At 42.4% G+C, this 16,005-nt stretch overlaps 1 protein-coding gene across 17 annotated transcripts in view; it reads left to right on the top strand.

Annotated features, from left to right (window-relative positions):
• Positions 1-16,005, top strand: part of tenm2a (teneurin transmembrane protein 2a) — a 215,261-nt gene that overhangs the window by 139,669 nt on the left and 59,587 nt on the right. For 12 of the 17 annotated variants that reach the window (XM_063490233.1, XM_063490224.1, XM_063490215.1 and 9 more), the window contains one exon: positions 11,613-11,819. The exons of the other annotated variants lie outside the window; for them this stretch is intronic. In XM_063490233.1, the coding sequence (XP_063346303.1) occupies positions 11,613-11,819 (207 nt within the window). The remainder of the gene's footprint in view (positions 1-11,612; positions 11,820-16,005) is intronic. 17 annotated transcript variants of the gene reach the window in all.

Genomic DNA, 16,005 nt, shown 5'->3' with positions numbered 1-16,005 from the left:
GACATCGTTGCCCAGAAAATATTTCTGCCTGTCAATGCGTCCAATAGACTATCAGTGGCCTCATTGCAGCATCTGTACACTCCAGCAAGAAGAAGAACACTCATCAATATCTTTCCACATGTCGCCATGGACTTTTTTTCCTTCAAAGGGTATCATAGTAATGATGATTCCTTTTAGTGACAATGGCATAAATTGCTCAAAACATCTCTTGATGTCACTGACTTTGGTCAGAGCAAACCTTGTGATTCCAGTGGTCATTTTGATGACATTTGCAGCAGCTGCCCTGCTCATGAGGTACTGAGCTCCAAAAGATCTTACCATTTTTGGACTTGAATCTTTCAGCAGGAGTAGCTTCAGCACCAGCGACCTCCACCTCTGATCAGATGTGTCTGTGTCTTCTGGATGATAGTCCACATTGTCTTCCTCCTTAGAAACCTGCCCATCTGAATCGCTGTGCTGCTCTGTGTCCTCTCCTTCATTTTAACCTACAATATGATCCAGAACTTGGCTCATTGTAAATCTTCTTCTCATTTTTGTATGCTGGAAATTGTAAATGTGCACTCTGGAAGTCAAATGGCCACTCAAATGAGTGAATTCACCTCACATGTCTTGACAAGGCCTCTTTATTTTGTTTTGTTTTTGTGCAGGTATACTGGGAAAAACACGCAAAATAAGAATCCCCTAAAGCTCATATGATTAGGAGAGGAGCTTGGTGTCAGTGTTTTAGCTGATAGTTCACTTATGATTTCAGTTTTGGCTTTAATTATTGCTTTATACTCATAATATTATACCTGGGTCGAAACCGACCCTAACAACACAAAGGTCATAATTTCAACTAGTGCATTTTATAATTTAGTGAAAAGATTTTTTTTTGTTTTATTTTGTAGAAATAGAGGTTCCTGACAAAGTCAAAAAGCCTTGATACAATAAACAAATGTGTGTGTTTTTTTTTATGCATTTGAAATTTAAAATGGGTCGGTGCCGACCCTAACACAAGAGGAGGGTTAAAGGAATTTCTTGTTGTGTTGACTAATGTGGAAGGTAAAAATCACAGTGATATAGTGGTCATTAAAATGTGTTCATAATTTGAAAATTAACGATGAGTCATATCATAAATTATGACACGCAGCTCTCACCTACATAAGCTGCCTTTATAGGTTAAAAACTATCGGTATTGATATCGGCAAAACCGGCCTTGACTTTACTTGGTGTCAGATCGATACCAGAATTTGCAGCAGCACTAGCAAACTGCAAATTCAACAATGCTGTATCTGTCTGATAAATAACTTCACTGCTCCAAGGTGCAGGATGTGTCTAAACCGAGGTGCCAGCGGCTCTGTAAATTCTGCCAGGAGTGTTGAGACACTACCGCCTGCTCAGAGAGAGCACAATGCTCAACAGTAAGCTAGTTAGTGAGAACAAAATGTGGCCTATGTGTTTTCCAGCTCTCTCAGTCCTTTTTTCTGTTGTTACTATAAATAGAGACTGCAGAACATCAAAGAGAGAAGAGGTTTCTCTCAGCAACAGGCCACAGTACAGCCATTATCCACTGGCTCTAAATACATCATCCCTCTTTTGGCTGATCCCAACGTAGAGGGTTCTGTGCATGTGTGTGTTAGTGTGAGTGTGTGTGCTTTATCGTCAAAGGAGACACTGCTGACTCAGCCTCACAAGCCCACTGTCTCACACACATACATCAAATAATGTAACAACTCACACAAAAGAGTGTGATTGAAATTGAGTTGATTCACGACTTTCCAGTTAAACGCGCTATCTCCGATTGCACAAGGTCGCAAACTAGCGTGCACCAAACGGATCGCTTTCCATCTCTTCTTTCTCCCCTGGCTCTCGCTCTCTTTTTTTGTTCTTCTTTTGGATTCTTTTTCTGCTCTTTAATTGTTCTGCTCTGTTTTTCTGCATCTTTCTGTCCTTTTTGTGCTCTTTAAAGATTTAGCTCGTCATAGTAACCACACCACAATGGCTGATGTTTTTGTAGAGCTGTGCTGAATAGGTATTTGTGCAGTTACCTGCTTATGTGTTAATATAACCAGGTATGGTATGTAGCTGAATGTGTGTTTTTGTATTATTTGTGCACTTTATTTCTTTAGTTGCTTTTTTTTATGATGCATTCCACAAACACTTGATTTTTAATGAGTGTAGTATTAATTTCGGATGATTGTGGGTAATGCAGGATTTGAGTTTATTTTTTGCACTGGCCTCATGTAATTAATAAAAATAAGCACATTCTCTATCCACCACAGAAGAAGACCTAATTATTAGCTGTGTGGAAATTAAGGCTGTCTGGAAATGGTGTAAACATTTAATTCAAGCTTGGGTGACTCACATTTAAGTGCTTATTAGTGAGAATGTTTTGAGCAGTGAATTTTTTTCTTCTTCTTCTTTTTGGTGAAGCTTCTTTCTTACCTTGATCTTTATCAGAACAGTGAAACTGTCCAATTTTTATCTTTTAGTAAACATTAATTACAGCTAATTACATTAAATTAACTGTAACTCACCTTTTTTCTCCTTTTTTTGCATGGCAAGCACATAGACATGTTGAATTTAATTTCTGCTTCTACTCCTAATTCATGTCCCTAGCTTGTACCAGGTTCACAATTTTTCCACACGCCACTAAACACTTCTGCGAGTGATTCAGCAGCATGGAAGATTGGAGGGAAAGCTCTGTCTGCCCAGGTTTTCACCCCACTGATTTTTCTACTGCAGCATCTAAAAGCTTTCTCCAGTGGAAATAACAAACACAGATATTGGACTTCCAGATAGAATATAAATTTAATGTCCAAAGCTGCAGGCAGGTTTCTGTTGTTTTTGTCAGTGGCTACACTAAGTGCCAAGACCAAGTGCTATCTCCGGTAATCAAAGACTTTGTCCATATGTGACTCTCGGCCCTTCTCTCAAGTGCGAAAACATGGAAGCAGCTTTGCTGGTGCCACGAAATCTTTTGGATTTAATACAGAAAAAGTGCTTTTTCTATTATTCAGATGTAATATTTGTTTCACTTGTCTTCGTTTTATAATAGGAATGAAACTGAAAATAATTGGGTGCCATTTTTAAACGCCGGCTTTTATTCAATGTCATATTGAGGATGTGTTTTGTGTGGTTCTTGTTACTCTGTTCACATATCTGCACAGATCAGGCACGATGTTAAAACTGCTGGCACGTTAAGGGAACGACATTGATCATTCTGCTGCAAGGCAATGCAACGTTAATGGCAAACTTTCTGTCCTGGCATCCATGTGGATGTTCCTTTCACACATACCACCCACCTAAACATTGTTGCAGACCAAGCACCCCCCCCTCCCAACCATGGCAACAGCACTTCTCTCACATCACCCCGACTGCTCGAGGCAGATGGCTGACCTCCCCGAGCCTGGATTTGAGCGAAGTTTCTTCCTATTGAAATTGAGTTTTTTTTTTCTTTCAACTGTCACAGCAAATTGCTGGGTTTCTTTCCTTTAATATTGACAGCTCTTTACATTACAGTGCAAAGTTCCTTGAGACAACTGTTGCTGCAAATTAGAACTGTATAAATACAAGATTTAATATATGCCGTATGCATAATTTTTGGTGATTTTGTTGATTAATAATTTATTGTGTTTTCTTCCCTGACATGTCCACTTTTTCTGCTTGGATCAGATTGATTCATTAATAGGCAATGGGTTGCTTAGTGAGCACAGCAGCAGCACAAAAGTGATGTATTGATACGGGTTTTTGCAAACGACTCACACACACACGCACACACACACACACACAAGCAAACCGACTTTTCTGCACAGAAATGTCGCCCTGTGCAGATCTGCTCCTTTCAGCAATTACTGAGCATGTTCAGAGTTAATGGAAAGCTGAGAGGATAGCTATCTATAGCTCTTCACCTTAGGTTGAAGGTCTGGCCGTATTTTTGTGCTTCCCATGCACGTATATTGTGTTTGTGCACGTGCAGCTGTGGTGAAGTGCGCTTGCTCATGCATCTGTGCGTGTGTTTGCATTGATGTGGGAGGAGTAGGCTATTTATTTTGATTGTTTTCAATGAGGCTCCAATGCGTAGAATCCATAACAATACCATCAATCCACAGCAGGAGCAGCAACATGGATGTAATTTATATGGTAATGCAGCCTGCGTGGTTGCCCCAAGTTACACAGTGGACATCTCTGACAGTGGACAGCATGACTGTGCTGTAGCATCCTAATGCTATGTATAGCCACAGACACACACACGACACACTCTTGCACATTTCCGCAACAGGGAGGCATGTTTCAATTAGCAGACGCTGAAAGATGCTCGACTGCATTTGTGCTGCTGGGGCTAAAGGTCGAGTGTATTGTTTTGTGTCAAGCTGGGTCTGCTCTCGTATCCCTGGTAGAAAATAAAAACAAAAACAAAAAAATGTTTCTTGACAGGAGTGAGAAAGGACCTCCTGAAGCAGACGGTGGAATAATCTGGGAAGTATTTTGTTAGAATTCATGGCCTGCATCATTTGTTTTTCTGCAGCACACTGTAGCATACTATACGACTGTGTGCATGCAAATGTATCCACGTGCATTTGTGGTCAGGCTTGCTGTAAAAGCTGTCGACTCTGGCCTCCACCTTTTTGATCTATACAATGCTCCTTTCTGTTTAATCCCCTGGGAGCATTGTGCAGTTCATCTTCAGTTCTCCATCCTGTCCACTATCTTTGCACTTTGTTTAGGTGAATATAGGTTTTTGTATTTGTATAGGTTTTAAAGCACAGCAAAGCTCAATCAGTCAGTACTATGTTGCGGTGGTCAAGTACGACACACAAAGACTTCTGAGGTCTGTGTCTGTCTCTGTTCCTTCGTAGAATAGTCCTTGATGAGACCATCAACACTGTTATTCAATTCATCATCTCCTTGCCTTTCTTTTCAAAGTTCTGTTGACATTAGTTTGTAATTGGTTTCCATTATCCCAGTGCACTTCACATTATATGAAGGCCAAAGGATATTGTTAAGAGGCCACTAATCATCAGAACCTATTACTTCTGAGTGACCTCAGAGCCATCTTCTGTAGAGGTGGTTTTTGATTTGTGATTGAAAAGATGGAACAAGGTAAAGGTCTTTTGAGGATTTCTGCCTTTAACTTTTCATCTCCCTGCATACATATCCCCTTTCTTTTCCCAGTTTCATTCATTCCTTTTGTGCTGCTTCTGTGAGGCTGGCTGTAATTTTCACAGCATTCAAGTTTTAGACAGCATATCTGGCCAGATGAGAAATGTGTCATTTAGGTTTGTATTTTCCACTCAATTTAATTTTTTATTCCGTTTTTAATTTTTGTTTCGAATTGTGTGTAGTTTCACTTAACAACTGGACTGGGTTTGCTCATTTCTGTTTAGTTTTTATTCGTTTCTGGATTAGTCTTAAGTAAAAATCGGTGGTTGCCCTTTGATTGCATTGAATATTTTGTGCCATCTGAGACCAATTACAAGTAGTTGCAGCAAGCAACTGGTTACTCGGAGGTTGAATAACCTATGGGTGACTTCTGTGTGTGATTTGACTCACAGTGAATGTGATCACTCTCAGCCAGATCGGCCAAGGTCTGCAAATAATTGCCATCTACCGGTATTTTATGAATGCAAAGGCACTAACAACACGCTGCAATCAACCCGAGTCACTCATCTGTCAAACGTCTTTGTAATACAGGATTTAACACAACTGGTTGCTAACTGGTTGTATTTGTTATATTCTTAGTTCCAACATCATGGTAGCTTGGAATTGGAAGGTGGAGTTAGGCTCTTTACAAATTCACTAATTCATTTTCACAAGCCTCCTTGTGCTGGTTGTGTTGACCAGCTGCATCAAGTTACTGAGTATTTTTCAATCAATATTCCATTTTCATATAGTCAATAGTCAGAGTGGTGACACTCAGTCACAGGCTTATAAAATCAGTAATACAAATTTTTGCGAAATGTTTAGTTATTAAAAAACGTATAAAAAAATTGTAAAGACTGGTAGAAACAGTTATTGTGTAGAAGCTTTGTTCTCTAAAGGATTGAGTACATAATGTAATACAAACCAGTAATTTTAAGCTAATTTCCAAGTGGTACATAGAAGTACTGTGGTCGTACTTTATTTTCAGTTCACTGAAATATTTCAACGCTACCTGTTGCTCAGTGGGAATGAACAATTTTTTTTTAAATCTAGATGACATTAACACGTGACGGGTTTTTTTAAGCCTACACTGAGAACTCGCTTATTCAAATCGTTTTTGAGTAAGCGAGTTAATTCTTATTGATTTAATTAATCATGTTGAATGACATCCAGCTCAAAGTTGGCTCAGATATTTACAGTTTGAACATTCGGTCTTCAGTGACTCCAGAATAAATACTTCATGTTTGAATGGGAGCAGAAAAACAGACTAGTGAGAAATCGGTGGTTGCCGATTGAGAGTGAACAAAAAACTGTTAAAACAAGTAGATAACATTAATGGATATGCTCAGTTTAAGCTCTATTTAAATTAAAGATTCTTAGAAATGCTTGAGTGAGAACCCACAACTCAAATGTTATTTGATTTCATTAATAGTGATGATTAGCATCCAGCTCAAAGTTAGTTCAGATCTTTACTGTGTGAACGTGTGGTCTGGAATAAATTTTTTTTTGTGCATGGGAGCAGAAAAACGGAGAGCGAACAGAAAATTAGATAATTTTTTTCTCAGAACCTTCAATTTTCAAAACATCTGATTTTTTTGAGAGAAACTATGAGAACTTGGACCGATGTACTCTGAGTAAACCAGAAGAAGACTCTGAGTCATGCCCTGAAGTCTGGATAGCACCCTTTTCCCCTACTGAAAGACATCTTCAGCCACAGCCCCGGGCTGTTTGTGTGTCCGTGGAGGATCTGTGTGTTTGGGAAGACGGCCCCTACACTTGCGAAGCGACAAAGTGATGCTGGCGAGATGAAAGAAAGAAGCGTAGCACAAGCAGAGGAGAGCTCTAGGGCAGAGAAAAACCCAGACACTCTGTTACACATCAAAGAGGGAGCCAGTGATACAATCATCTCTTTAGGCAATGAAAGCCCAACTTTATTAATTAAAACACGTCTGTTGAATCATCTTCTCATCTCTCCCTTTCCACTTTACTCATTTTATCACTCATTTTCAGCAATGGCGCTGATTACGAAAGGAAAGAATAGAGGGGGTGGATGTGGGAGGACGCATAAAGCAGGCCATTCCTGGATAGACTTCCACATCCAGTTGTTGCTCACAACAACAACAGGTGTGCGTCTTGCAAGTCGCAAGCTTGCAAGTCAAGCTAAATGTGTAATATTAATAAGCAATGAATAAGAGGAAATAGGAGGCGAGAACTTGAGAAATAGGAAGAGAGGGGAGGAACAGGAAGAGATGAGATGGAGGAGATAGACTGAACTGTATGGATAAATAGAGAAAAGGGCCCATTGTGTCAACAGCTGTCTAAATAGCCCTCAGATCACTGTCAGGCACTATCGTACGCGCGCACACACATATATGTGCATAGTTAGGCACACACTGACTGACAGCACCCCCTCAGTCCAACATCTGTGCTGACAGCAGCCATGGTAATGAGTCTCTGCATGTGCCAGCATGGGTGTGTCGCTTCTTTTTCCTCCCTCTTTCCCGGCGCATAGCTCATTCAATCATTTCACTCATCTTGTTGTTTTCCCCCCGCTCTTTTCTTTTCGTTATTTCTACCTTTTTTTTTACCCCTCGTCATCTTTTTAGGAGCACGTGCTGATTGACTTTTCCGCGCTCGAGTAGCAACTAAATGAGAAACATCGTCAAGTGTGAAGTTGTGTGGCAGATCGGCGCGCTTTTCAGGTGCACCGCGCCGCACGTAGAGGTGTGGAGGAAGAGAGGGATGAATGAAGGGAGAGATGAAGAGATGATGAATGGCTCTCGTTAGAGGGGTAATTTGTCTCTCCTTGTCTGACTGGGCTCCAGCTGTCGCTCCATCCTTCGCTCCACTCTGCTCTCCTCTCCCTCGGCCTACCGCTCCTCACCTCAGCCAGATGGGTGGACGGATGGACGGATTGAGGCAGGAGGGAGGGAGGGACGGAAAGGAAGGCAAGGACGGGGAAGAGAAGGGAAGGGAAAGCATTGAGCAGCCAACTAGCAGAATTATGCCTCATGTATAATGCCGTTGCAGAGTAAGGAATGGCTTCACGGAGAAACAATAGACGATGCTAAACTCATTCGCTCATTCACATGCAGTAGCTCAGCAACAGGCAAAGCTTATACACTTGTATGACTCATACAAGCAACTCAAAGCCTGGTGCCCGCGGAACAAACTAATGACGACTGTGTGCATGTGCACACGTGTGTGTCTTGTGTTTTACATTGTACACAAATCATCAAGGGACACTGCTAATACTTCTAATACAATGCTACAGTCTAGATTCTCCCCCATGATACGCTTCTTTTTCACACTAATCAACACTTACGCGAGAGAGCTGTAGATTCAAAGTGAGTGAGAGACGGGCACAGGGAGAGGAGGACTGAGAGATGTATACAGATGGCCAGGGAGGCGGCTGAAGGATGGCAATGAACAAATCGTCAGGAGAACCACGTGAGCTCATTGCCAAGTCTTTGTTCTAATAACACAAAGCAATTTCCACTGACCTTTCTAGAAATGTAGCGGGCAGAAATGACTGAGTTAAGGATGCCCCACAGCATAATTGCTAAGGAGATTAAAGTTCCCTTAATTGCTTTTGGCCAACTAGTGCAATTTTTCCTTTTTTTGTGATTAAAGGCATTTAGAATATTAATAACAGCATGTGCACGAGCTCTCACACACACAGACACAGCTGTGTGGATCCGCGATAAAAACATGCATGTTTCTTCTTCTGCTTCTTCTTCTTCTGCAAGGTGTGCTGCAACACATTTGCCATTTTTTTATTGCCAGTGGTCACTGGTAGCCTCATTGTAGGCTTTGTGAAATATGCAAATCACTAGGTCCCCTCTCATCATTCTTTAAAGAGTCACTTCATGTAGATCATTGGGCCTTTTTTTTTTTTTTTTGCTCGTATCGGTGGCTTATTCCCCCTTTACCTCTTTATTCGTTTTGTTCCTGTCCTCCATCTTGCTCAGTCCCCTCTTATTGCCTCTTCCCCTCCTAATTCCCTTCCTCTATTGCTTTCTTCCTCGCATTTTTTTCCTTTTTATTGGCAATAAGTTTTGTCAGCTCATAGCTTCTTGACTGTCCCCCAAACCCCCTCCATACCTCTCTCGCTCTCTGTCTGTCTCTCCTGGTCTTGATTTCCCCGGTTAACCCTGTAACCTCACTGTCTCCCCCCACCTGCATCCCCTTCTCTCCATCCGTCTCTGCCTGTCCCTCTCTGTCCCTCCCCTTTTCCCTCCTGTCGGCCACAGTGTTTGCTTTGCCATTGTTTATCCATTTTTCTCTGTTTGCTCTGATGAGATTGACCATACACACACACACAGAGACACACACACATACCTAAACAGAAGACAAGGCTAGCATGTCTCTGGGGTGTAGTTAACGTGGGGCTGTGGATCGATCCTAGCTCTGGTTTCCATGACGCAAAGCTCTGAGCTGGAGCAGTTTGGACAGCAGGATGGAGGCATCAGTCTGTCTCTGTTTCTATCAAATAAATCTCTGCAAAAGCTGCGACAACACCTGGAGTCAAAGGTGTATTTACCATGATTAATGCGTTTCATTTTGATGCCGCATAGAAGGGCGCGTTAGCCAACAAATATGTCCAACCGCTTTGTTTCTTAAGTGATGTCTGCATTGATCTTTCTCCCCTCCCTCGCCCAGGTGCCGTTTCCCCCCCGAGGCGAGCAAAATTGCATTGTCACTGAAAAAAAAGCCCACCATGCCCCCCCGATCTATCATGCCCTTTGCAGTTTTTGATTCCTGTCAATGCTCTGTGATGGGAAGATGAATGCTGTCAAATTACAATCACACCACATCTGTATTCTGAAGGAGCGCCAGTAAGGGAAAAAAAAGAAAGGGGGGGAGATAGTGCAATGATGAATGTGCAGCTATCTTTTCTTTTTCTCCAAGGTCTCAATGCTTTTCTGTCTTTCTCCTGCTATGTTGCTGACTGTTTTTGTTCTGTGTGAAAAGAAAGAGAAAGGAGACTGAAAGGCTGTGTTTTCGATTTTCCCGGTGAAGTCGTCAGCGACAAACGAACAAATAGATGAAGTTTGTAGAACTGGAGATGAACTAGACCGCTTTCCCCCACACACTTAAACTTTGGGGGAGAAAAAATGGATAATTTGTTATTGTAAAGAAGAAAAAAAAACATGGCTGGCTGACAAGGGATCTTACTTTGAACGAGGAGAAAATAAACGATTGTGTTAAAAAGTCTTCGGTCGACTATCTAATTAGTAGTTATAATAACCTGAGTCCTTCTGCGGATTGACTGGACTCAGTGGCCTCATTCTTATCATATTGTTGATTGATTGAGCTGCAAATATGGCAGACATAATTATTCTATATTTTGAGCCGTCTCTAAATAGAATTTATTAGATTTGTCTTTGTCCTTGATTCCAAACCTTTGGAGAGTAGAGTGAATTCTCTCCATCCCACTCTTCTCTCTCTGGTGTACGGGACAGCCTGATTGTGTCCACGCATCCCATGGCTCCTACTATTTAAAGACTTGGCTGTTAACTTTCTTTTGTCTTACCCATGTAGAGGACAATCGTATCATGGATGTAGGTCCTAGCAGAAGTCTTCTACCATTGGTTTTGAAGCAGGACTCTTTTAATGACAAAATAACAGATGCTTATAAATTGCACTGTTGGTCAATTCAGTATGCACCTGTTGCTTCATTTGGTCATTTTAGGTGTTTACAGGAGTAGATAGCATCCTGTGTCATTTTTGGCATGTGTATGAAAAACATGTATGTATATATGTGTGTGTGCGTGTGCACATAGTACTATGAATGGCTTTAAACCGCTTATATCAATATTTCGTTTAAAAAAATGAGAAAACGGCACTAAAATTGTCATGACTTGAAAGGAAACTTTTTTTGTACTCATTAATGCACTTAGGAGATCTGCGCTGATCGTTCTCTGTGTCTCAGCCTTCTGTGATTGTACCCAGCATGTTCTACATTGTTAATATCAGGGGGATGCTCAAAGAAGCAAGTTTAATTAGGGGTTAACCAGATAGCTTTGTTGAGTACAGCGTGTGTGCAGCAGGTGTTTCTATCCGTGTGCAGATTTTTAAGCCTTAAAGGTTAAGGTTAGCTCAAATTAAGTAAAACACAAAAAATAAAACCTCTCATTCAGAGACATTTTGATCTTAATTTTTATTTTATTTCCCAACAAAGACAAACACATTTGCATTATCTCTGTCCAACCAGTAATCAGTAATACCAATAAAACTTTAAAAAAAATTCAGATATAGTTACCGTAAAATTTGGATTGATCCCAGAGGTATTAAGTTACCTGTAATTTGAGTGAACAGGGCCCTTAAAAAAATTGTGGCATCTCCTCATTAAAAATATCCACGTCTCCCATTCAGGTTGCCTCTGTGAGCAGGCCCCTGTATCACTGTCAGACAATGCCATCTGTTTTGTCTAACGTCCGCTCCGTCCTTCTCTGCCCCCCCTCTCTTTCTGTCCCTCCATCCTCCAGGTCGTCCACTCCCTCCAACCTCTTCCTCCACCCTGCTCCCTCCGTCCCTCCCGTCCTCCTCGTCCGCCCCCCACCACCCCTCCCCTGGCCCGTCTCCACCGATCAGGGAATGCCAGGTGCCCCTGCTGGAGAAAAACTCCACCCACTCTCACCTGGAGCCCCACCCGGAGGATTCATACTTGCTCCGGGCCCAGCCCTCGTCCACTGGTAAGAGAGCGCTCCATTCAACCATCCTTTCATTCTCTTCTCTCTTTTTTTTTCATTTTAATGTTTGCATCAATATGCCATCCATCACCTGAGTCGATGCATTACCTCATCATGTGTCCATTTCCTGATCTGATTTAGTCGTTCAGTAAAATGCCAAGCAATGCTGCGCTTTAATTTAATGTCACATCTTGTTCGGCTCTGGCCATTTGTTTCTGCTTCTCTGCATTCCACTGAAGTCAGCGTTTGTTTGCAGGGCTGGAAATCAAACCGAGGGGACGTTTTTACTGTGATTGCTTTAGAATAATAAGAGAATGTAAAAAATAAAATTTGTGGCCAGTAATAGATGGTTTTCTTGGGAAGACGTAAAACCTTTAATTTGGATCATTCTTGGATGAATTCAAAGCAAACAATTACAGCATCAGGTAATCGTTATATGACACTGATTGTAATAAAAAACTGTTTATGATTTTTAAATCAGTTGTTGCATAAGCATAAAAAGAACTAATAAAAAACCCTGTCTTCCTTTTATTTTTTTGTGGCACATGTGACAATCCTAGACTGACAATTGCTGATTCGTTAATGGATTGCGTTTTAAATGTAACCCTCCCACCTTAACCAAAAAAAAAAAAAAAAAAACAATGATGCAAGGGGAAGCAACCCCCTACACTCTGCAGAGTGCAGCTTGGTTGCCACTGAGTAGGTGTGCTTGTAGTTATTTTCCATATGACATTAATAATCCACTGGAAAGTGAAAGGTAAGGGGATGATGAATTTTAAGTGCCAGCAGGAGGATCAGCGTAGCAAAGACAAACTAGTTAGTTTCCCCGGCTTTAAGCTTTCTCTTTCATCACCGGGCCCTTCTTGTTGACTGTTAGAGGCCTCGTGTGCTTATATCAGCACCTCACAACTATTTTTCTCCTCTTACGCTATGTGCGCGTACACATGCACGTGCAAACGTCTGCAGTGATGAGGCTGTTCATCAGTATACGCATTTATTCTCAACAATTAGCTACTGTGGGGCAACTCTATGCCTCCCTTTCCCGCTCTTCCCTTGTTTCTCCATTCCTCTGTGCATCTGCACTTGTAATCAGTAGATATATTTAGCAAAGGCCTGATGGGAGGGAGAGGGGTGGGCAGAGAAGTCCTAATGTGATTTTTGGTGGAATACAATCTATTGTTAATGGCGTTAGGCTCTCCTTTGATCCAGTATAAATCTTCATTAGGGAAGGCCCGGGTCCCAGGTTCAAGAGCAACGTGATTAGGAGGCTTTTAAAATGACGTTACATCAGCCTTCTAATTGGTTTACTGTTTGCTGGGGCAACATCAATCATTAGCCCAGTAACCGCACAGCAAATAAATTCACTCTGCCACTGACACCCTAATGGCAGACACTGGCAAAGAGGGAGAGTGAGGCTCGCAGGCGCACTCTCTCTTTCTCTCATTCTTGTTCGTATACACCCACACTTTCTGTTGTGGGGCTTCTTTCAGTCTCTGCTGAGCTTGTACGCGCAGACAGCGAGCAAGACAGACAAAGAAAGAAAACAATGACGGAAAAGCTGGGAAAGAAAAAAAAAGAAGAAGAGGCACAAATAGGCAAATGGGAGCAGAGAGAGAGAGGGGGGAGAGAGAGAAAGCCAAACTTTGACTTCTTGAAGTTGTTTAATGAGACATCGTGCATGAAAAAAAGGAGAGAGAAAAGAAAGCAGCTAGAACACACCAGTAAAAATAGATGGGGATAGGGGGGAATTGAGTGAAAGGGAGACAGAGACGAAGGCACGTAGAAAGTTAAAGAGACACAGGGTAAAAAAGGGTAAACTGATGAGAGCTTAGAGGGTGAAAGGGAGATATTTGGATGGGAGAACAACAACATTCGGATGAAAGTGCTACTTTTCCAAGCCAGGACTGCCGATCTAATGGTGTGCAGAGAGAGTCCTTGGCTTTGGGCATCCATTAAAATCGGCCTAAATGAGTTCAGAGTGTCAGTCTGGCACTGCATAAACATACCCTGGCATGCAGGCGAGGCGAGCGATGGCTGCGAGCAAATAAAACACCTATAACCGGCGACTGTTTATGCATGTGCTGTGAAAGTGCATGCCTGTCTGAATATGTGTTTGGTGTGGTCCTGGAGAGAGTAGATGCTGGGCAGGAAATGAGCCTTACCAAGCCAGGCAGAAACTGACCACAGCGAGATAATCCTCAGGAAACTGCATGCTGCGTGTGTGTGTGCGTATTTGTGTGTGTGTGTGCGTGTGTGTGTGCTCCTCTAAAGTAGTCCACCATTACCTAAGCTAACAGGTGGACAGACATGACTTGTGTTCCTAGTGAAGCGTGACAGGTGAATGGGAACGGAACGTTGTTGCCGAGGATTGGCTGGGAATTGGTCTGCGAATGTTTATATGGGAATACTGTCTGGCTCGGAGCACCTGTCTGGGAACGCTCCCTCGGAACGACGGGAGAGCTGAGACGACCAAACGGAGCGTAGCAGATCGCTCCTGGAAAGAGCTAGCATTAGCGCTGTCTCTGGCCATTCATTATGCATGGGGAACACTAAGCTATTTTTAGCTCAAGCCTCTTCTAAAGTGGCTAGCTATCTGCTGCCAGGGAAGCCACCTCAAGTCACTGCCGAAGCAATGAATGTTTAATGGCTTTGTTGAAACAAATCTACAGAAACAAAGGCACAACAAAGACACACTCCCTTCTTCTCCGCTAATGTTATTCTTCCCTAATGGTGCTTATGTAAGGGTGACATTTGCAAAGCAGTTGGACAATTTGTGCATTTGTATTTGTGTGTGTGTGTGGACTTATAGGTGTGTGTATGTGTGTGTGTGGTGGGGGGGTGGGTGCAGGGTAAAATGCACGCATGCATTTCTGCTCATAGACTGTTTGTTTTTGGCTGAATTTGATGACTCTTCTCTAGCGGATTATTGCCTCCTAATTAGACAGAGATGACTAGCCAAGGCAGAGGCGGTGTGTGTGTGTGTGTGTGTGTGCATGTATGTGTGTATAAATGTATGTCTTTAACTTTATCTCCTCTTTGTGCCAACACGTGTTTGTTGTAGTGTGTGCAATGGTGTACAATAAAACCTTAGTGAGAAATAAGCTCCTTTGTCAGGCTGTGCGTGTGTGTGTGTGCGTGTGTGTGTGTGTGTGTGTGTGTTTCACCTCAAGTTCTCCTTCCATGCTCAGCCTCAGAGCTCTGAGAAGAATGACAAATGAGGAGCATGTGACATTCTCAGATAGAGGACGCATGAAGCAGCAACACATGGGAATATACCACCCTTAAAAACACGGGGAGCATGGCAATTAGATTGGAAGGGAAGGTGCATGAAAAACAATGAAGGTTGGTGCAGCAGTTTAAAAAAAAAAGAAAAAAAAAGGAAAGTGGAAGCAGTGGAGATATGGGGCGTGAAATAAAGAGATGGGTAGACAGAGGGAGTGAGAGGGATAGAGGGACGATAGGGAGCGAGGGGTGGGAGCTGAGCCCTGCAATGATCCCTTTTTAACTGCTGAATGGGCATTTCTGTCCTGCACACAGGCACACACACACAGATGCACATCCTGCCCCGTGACTTTTCTCTGTTAACCACAGAAAATGTCAATAAACAGTTTACCCATCCAAGGCTGCAAAACAAACTGCCTTGGTTGGTTCTTGCTGCCAGTTGGCCACACACACACACACACACACACACTGTGAGATTAATATGATGTGGCGAGGCCCTTCCTCTGGCTGAAGTGTGTTTTACAGGTTAGCAGACAGGCTAATGCTCTTCTGCTGAATGAGGCCGCTTTGAATTGGCGAGCATAATGAACTTCCAGGGATTAGCCCGAGCCAAACGCACCAGCTTACAGCTATAGTCCCCCTCTCTCTCCGGTCGCAGGGGACCTTGGACAAGAATAAACTGGGTCAGGCTTCGACAGCAGTCGGAAGGGGGCTCAGAGCTTCTCCACAAAAAACAAAACAAAACCAAGAGCTGTCAAGTAAATGTTTTCTGTTTACTCACACTGGCGAGTGAAAGAGAGGGAAAAGAAAGGAGGAAAAGATAAAGTGGAATAAAAAGTGATCTGCTTGGCTGCTCACTAATTGCTCCATTTCCTTTTTCGCATGTTTGGTCTTTTATCAGACCAGGTTCCTAGTAAAACGGTTGTTCCTATTAGCCTACCTGCGGGTTGTAGTTTGGAAACCACAT

Source organism: Pelmatolapia mariae, linkage group LG2, assembly GCF_036321145.2.
Source record: "Pelmatolapia mariae isolate MD_Pm_ZW linkage group LG2, Pm_UMD_F_2, whole genome shotgun sequence".
Taxonomy (NCBI): domain Eukaryota; kingdom Metazoa; phylum Chordata; class Actinopteri; order Cichliformes; family Cichlidae; genus Pelmatolapia; species Pelmatolapia mariae.
Note: the sequence above shows the minus strand (reverse complement) of the source record. Positions and strands in the feature narration are given on the sequence as shown.